A 6,822-nucleotide genomic window follows, 5' to 3' on the forward strand; every position below is an offset into this window, starting at 1 on the left:
TATTTTTTGGTTGCAGCCATCATTGTTGTTTGGCGGGTCCGGGCTGGGGATTCGAACCCACCACCTTAGGTGTACGTGGCTGGCGCCTTAGCCGATTGAGCTATAGGCGCCGAGCCAAGAGATAATATTTTCATGAAGGCTCATTTAATTAAAATAGTCTATCTTTTTTATTAGAAAAAGATCTTAATTAAGATGTCAGAAATATAGTAGAAAATACCAACGAAAAAAATTGAGTATAAGCCTCCTGAGGGTTAAGACAAGACTCCTGACAGCAACCTGCTAACAAGTCAAAGGTCAACAGCCAAACTCCAGTGAAGGACCTGTTGCCATGCCACTATACCTGGACTCTCAGAGATCCTGACAGGTTCCCACTTCAGCTGGGAACATGAACTCTTCAACCTCCTCCATTCTCTGTCCCCCATTCAGTAATCATAGGATTTCAGGGAAAATTAAAAGTAACTCCTCACATGAAAAATATTTACAGTTCCCATGTCTTAAGGTATGAGGTATTCTGCTTCAGAGGGTCTGGATATTTACACAATTTCAAGGTACCTTTCAGAACTTGTTGTCTTGGATTTGGTTTTCAGGGCTAAGTACTTCTCCCTGCAGCTGCCGCATAACAGGTAGTATGGATTTCCACTTCCACATTCACCACCAAACCAGCCATCCACATAGGAGCCATTGCTGCGATATCCCTGGCGGTTTGCACTGCGTCCACAGCCTGGGTGGTTTCTCTTCATGTGTTGATTGAAGCTGACAACGCTGCATTCACACAATTCACACACCACTACTTCTTCCCTGTCTTCAGATTCACAAACATGCTGTACAAAATGATTTTATATCAAATTATTACAGTCAACTTAATGTAAAATTAGGAAATGGAAAATAGATTACTTATGATATTAAATTTACGACTTTGTTTACACATGTTGGAATATTCCAAGATGTTCATTAACATTACATAAAAATATTCTTTCAAATCAGAATTCAGATAATACAATCTGAAGGTGTTCTTTGCCCTCTATCACTCCAATAACTAACTGATCATTCTAATGAGAAAAGAGTTAATGAACACGCCAATCTGTCCTATCTCAAAATGATTTTTTAAAAAAACTTGGCTAGTAAAAAGAACCAATTTTCAGGTGGTCATAAAATGCATAACTGTTTTCTGAATTTCTGAGAAAAATCATAGAATTCATTTATCTTATTGACATACTAGATTCTCTTTTATATAGGACATATACCTATGAGCTTTTTGGTCTCCCTGCTACAAAAATATAATGCTAACAAATGTAGATATAGAAACCAACCATGTACCCTGCCCATGAATGGAGGTATTTACAAGATCTAGATGATCACTGGTTCCTAGCATGAGGCATTACACTGATTAAACAGAACCTATGAAGGAGAACAACATGCATTCAGATAGCAATATGAGTACAGCAGCAGCCATATTATAAAACACAGCAGTATCTACTGGGTCCTGATGCCTAATTTGTAATCTATCTTTGACATCAGAATCAATATGGCCTTATTCATCTAACAGGGAGAGAAGCAATAAAATCGCATGAAGAAAGCAACATGAGACTTTTTCTTTCTTATTAGTTTGTAGGTATCAGTAACAGTAAGCATTAATTCCCCAAACCTCGGAATAAGATAAGTCTTTTGAAAGTTTCAATTCTAGGCAACCCTGCTGTTAGTAAGCTGTATGAACAGGAGGGCAGGGAAAGAAGTCAGAGCAGCCCCCGCTGCAGTCACACACACCCAGGTAGGCCAATCCAGTACCTCTGGGATCCACATTCCCAGAATATCATTGTCACTGGTCAGGTCTTGTCCAAACATAGCTTCCATTGCTTCATCATCAAGATCAATTTCCAATTCCTCATCTAAATTAAAGTCATACAATGCCCCTGGGTCTTGCTGCAAAGATATTCCTTCTCTCCGACTTTGATTCCTGTGGGCCTGCACAGAGCGGTATAACCCCGCTCAGAACAAAACAAAAAAGGCATTTTATTTGTATGAATAAAATAATTCTGAATATTTTTCCAATTCTTAGAGAATTAGCTGAGAACTTAGCTGACTTACTGGATTCCATACCATAAACTTCAAATCATACCTATCACATATGTTTCTTCTACTATAAAATGGGAATAATAATAGTACTCATAACTTACTGGGCTTTTGATAGGTTTAAATAAGATAACCCATGCAAAATACTTTATAATAAGTCCCTTTTCAATTACATGATAAATATAAATTCTATATTTTCTAGGATATTCTCTATTTCTCACTATTTGCATAAATTATCAAATCATTACTAATGTTCTAGTATTTAAATGATCAAATTCTGTTTTGACAAATCACACATTCAAGTTTTTGGTTTGGAAACTATAAGGTACACTTTATAAGCCCAGTACATGAAGTAGAAGAATTTACTAATGTAATGAGCAATCTGGGTCTTACCTAGCAGTGAAACCCTAAAGTCCACAGAATATACCAAAAAAGACAGTGCCTACTATTTTGGCATCATGCCCTTTCTTTTCTTACCACTGATGCTAAATTTCACACATGCATCATTGATGCCTAAATTATAACTGACTGAAGCCAGGAGGAGCATATAAAATTTCTCAACATCTACAAGTGGCCAAGCACAGCCTTTTCCTCCCAAAGGACTTAAAAATAAATCTATAAATGTTTACTATAATTTCAATTAGGTAAAATTAGGTGTAGAAAGTAATATGCAGATAGTTGTTCTATTAATGTGGAGGAGCTGAGTATTTAGTGTCATTAGATTACATCTTTTTTTAATCTTGCTTTTGTATTGATTTTAAAATAAATCTTTCACAAAAAGAAGGACGTGAAACATATAATTACCTGCTCTTGCTAGCAGGGTGCGAGCAGCTAAATCGAACTTGTGCCTTCTTGTTACTGCTGAGCGACCCCTGGCTGGTGGTCCACTTCCAGAAGCTGCATTCTCTGTATGATCCAAATTATCAGGGCTACAAGTGTAATTTCAAAAGCAACATAAATTTTTAAAAAACATCACAAAAAAAGCATAGGTGCAAGATTGGGTGTGTTATTACTTTTTCTCCAAATATCACTAAAAATAAAATATGTTCATGATAAAATCTGCACCTTACCTTTTGCCCCTCACTTATGTCACACCCTGTGCCCTGAGCAATAAGTTTATCTAATTTTTAATTCTGTCAATGATGAAATGACACTCAATGCATGTTCAAATTCAAATGAAATCAAATGACCTTAACAAAATCCTCTATGATTAAATACTTAAAATTTGCAATGATTAGGAATACTTGCCTAAGAGAAACAGATATTTCAAAATATATTACAAAAATATTCACTGAATTTGTTTAAAAAGTCCACATGTTACATAAGACACAGATCTTGGTAATAATACAATTCCATGGTAAAAATGAAGACTGAAAGTCATAAGAAATGAGGAGGAAGAAAAGATTTTAGGGGAGAATTGCAGAGTATTTCATTACATCTCATTTTGGAATAGGCATTATCACAGAAATCTTCTTATAATCTAACAAAGGGGCATATAATACTATAGAAAAGATGAAAATATAAATTTAATTATATTAAGAGATAGAAAAGATTTCTTTTTTTTTTTTTTTCCTAGAAAAGATTTCAAATTAAAAGTTCATTTCCATCAAATTCTATTAAATCCATTTCTACTATTAGGGTGAACACTATTTTATATCATTTATATGAGAGAAAATTGTTTTATTAGCATGTCTATTTTACTTCAGAATAAATTATTTTTATTTTCATTACCCTCTTTCAGCTCAGTTTACATACAAATTAGGAATTTCCTTCTTGCCATGAAAACATGCCTTCATGGAACACTATTAATAGAGGGACCTCACTCAGCAAACACAAGCAGTGTAACCTGGCTCACTGTACCCTCAATGATTCCCCAACAATAAAAAAAAAAAAAAAGGAAAACATCATCAAATCCAAACTTGTCATATCACCTTTACCCTTCAAAGAAACATAAGCTTGTAACTGAAACACCCATCTTTTCATATATATAGGTCACTATGAAAGTTCTGAGATGGACTGTGTTATGGCTCATCATTTCACTTCCAAGTAGTAGTCAACAGCATCCTTTCTGACACACCCATTCAAGTTTCAACTTGCTTGGCTTATCAGTGTTGCGGGGAGGACTTCCTTTGTTTCTATACATGCAGATTTTAGATTTCTTGATTTTTATGCATTTCAAAAGTTTCATAATGACCCATGTACCTATAGTTATCAACATTCATACCATTAGAAGCATTTATGAAGGGATATATATAAATGGGGCTTTGAAATTTATAACACATGGTTCAAATTGCTTATGAAAACACTACACTGTACCCTGTGTTTGCATTAATGTATACAGCTATCATTTAATAAAAAATAAATAAATAAATAAATAAATAGTAGTAAAAAAATTAAATCAGAAATAAATGAAATTCAAAACAAAAGAAAAAAAAACACATGGAACAGAAATACAGGAATTAGAATTTCACCTTTCACTAAAGCCTTCCTCCATTTCAGCAGCATCAGCTGATGGTATGTCTCCTGGTGACTGCAAATAACAGGGATCATTTGACTTTCCACCACTGCCTAGAACGGTTGCTCCATGCCTAGAATCTGATGTGCTGCCTGACTGCGGCTCTTCCTCATCCTCATGCCCAGGGTGCTCTATCATCCACATGGCAAGGACAGTGATATTCTGGGCATCAGCCTCTCCTCGAGCACCTGTACAGGGGGGAAAAATGTCTGATATTTCCTTTGGGTACAATTATGTTATTGTCAATTTAAGAATGTTCGCTATGTAACAAAATCTGGTGTTACAGTCTTTTAAAAAACATGTTACCTTTAATAAGACAGGACTTCGCATATCTGCATATACTGATATATAAAAACTTATTCTACCTGTAGCTTCCATGGCTTTGGCGATTTGCCGAAGAGAGAACCCCATTTCCAGTAAGGGGACTGCAATTGCTGGAGGAGGAGGAGAAGTTGAAAGTCTGCTGCTTGGGTCTGACAAGGCTAAGACAAAAGAAAAAGAAGTAAAGTCTTAAATATCATTACGTACTATGAATAAAAAATGTACTAAAAGTAACCATAAGTCCCCAATATCCTACTGTTGTCCAAATTTAATGAAATTTTACCCTTCTAAGAACAGGCTAACTGTATAACTAAATGTGACTAAATGTGTTACAGTATATGGGGTTTTTCACACAGATAAATCTGCTACTAATACAAAATAAACCTCCTGGAAAATTCTTTAAAATTGACTTATTTTTGAATAATTCTCTACTTACAAAAAATTTCAAATTTATAGAAATTTACAAGAACAACATAAAAATATCACTTTCTGGGGGGCGTTTGTGGTTCAACGGGTAGGGCGCTGGCCCCATGTACTGAGGGTGGCGGGTTCGAACCTGGCCCCACCCAAACTGCAACAAAAATAAATAGCCAGGTGTTGTGGCAGGTGCCTATAGTCCCAGCTAGTTTGGAGGCTGAGGCAAGAGAATCACTTAAGCCAGGAGTTGGAGGTTGCTGTGAGTTATGATGCCATGGCATGGAGGTTGCTGTGAGCTGTGATGCCACTGCACTCTACCCAGGGCAACAGCTTGAGGCTGTGTCTCAAAAAAATAAAAATACAGTATACAATGCATGCTTATGTTTTCGGTAGAGTTTTTTTTTTTTTTTTAAGAAATTTTCAAAGTTTTCCAATTCAAAGTCCTCATTTATTTATTTTATTGATTGATTTTTATTTTTATTTTTTTTGCAGCTTTGGCCAGGGCCGGGTTTGAACCCGCCACCTCCAGCACCCTAGTCTTTGAGCCATAGGCAGTGCCCTATGGGTAGGATTTTTAATCAACAGTAGGGTATTAGTATTTAGGTTTCTGAGGAGTCAAAAGTTATACACAGATTTTTAACTGTGCAAAGGGTCAGTGCTCTGACAACCCCCACAGTTCAGGGGTCAACTAATAAGCCAACAAAGGAGATAAAACAGAGTAATAAAAAATACTAATTTAATCCAAATAAGGTAGAAATGGAGGGAAGGGGAACATAAAACAGATAGAACAAAAGAAAAAGATGATAGATTTAAACCTAACCATAATAATCAAATAATCACATTAAATATAAGTAGTCTAAAAACCCCAATTAAAAGACAGAGAATATCAGGCTAGATTTAAAAACCAAGATCCAACTACAAGATGTCTTTAAGAAACCCACTCTAAATATACAAACACAAACGGGTTAAAAGTAAAATGATGGGAAAAAAGCCATTCTAATACTAATTTGTTTATAAAGCAAGAGTGGGCCAGGCATGGTGGCTCATGCCTGTAATCCTAGCACTCTGGGACGACAAGGTGGGTGGATTAAATGAGCTCACAAGTTCAAGACCAGCCTGAGCCAGAGTGAGACCTCACCTCTAAAAATAGCTAGGCATTGTGGTACGTGCCTGTTGTCCCAGCTACTTGGGAGGCTGAGGAAAGAGTATTGCTTCAGCCCAAGAGTTTGATGTTGCTGTGAGCTGTGATGCCACTATACCCAGCACTACATAGTGAGACCCCCATCTCAAAAAAAAAAAAAAAAGAAAGCAAGAGTGGCTATACTAATATCAGAGAAAGCAAATTTCAGGACAAAGAATATTACCAGAGATAATGATAAAGAGGTCAATTCATTAAAAGGACATAAGAATCCTAAATATTTGGCTCGGCGCCTGTGGCTCAAGCAGCTAAGGCGCCAGCCACATACACCTAAGGTGGCGGGTTTGAATCCCCAGCCCGG

The 6,822-nt window shown here is 36.3% G+C and overlaps 1 protein-coding gene across 1 annotated transcript in view; it reads right to left on the minus strand.

Moving 5' to 3' along the window:
* HERC1 (HECT and RLD domain containing E3 ubiquitin protein ligase family member 1) overlaps positions 1-6,822 on the minus strand; it is a 206,425-nt gene that overhangs the window by 47,905 nt on the left and 151,698 nt on the right. Inside the window, exons 40-44 of the mRNA XM_023510003.1 lie at positions 4,951-5,067; positions 4,542-4,773; positions 2,875-2,999; positions 1,765-1,985; positions 553-821 (exon numbers count right to left, since the gene is read on the minus strand). Coding sequence (XP_023365771.1) covers positions 553-821; positions 1,765-1,985; positions 2,875-2,999; positions 4,542-4,773; positions 4,951-5,067 — 964 coding nt within the window. The remainder of the gene's footprint in view (positions 1-552; positions 822-1,764; positions 1,986-2,874; positions 3,000-4,541; positions 4,774-4,950; positions 5,068-6,822) is intronic.

The sequence above is a fragment of the Otolemur garnettii genome, unplaced genomic scaffold (genome assembly GCF_000181295.1).
Source record: "Otolemur garnettii isolate 467f Iridium unplaced genomic scaffold, OtoGar3 scaffold00011, whole genome shotgun sequence".
In the NCBI taxonomy this organism is placed as follows: Eukaryota; Metazoa; Chordata; class Mammalia; order Primates; family Galagidae; genus Otolemur; species Otolemur garnettii.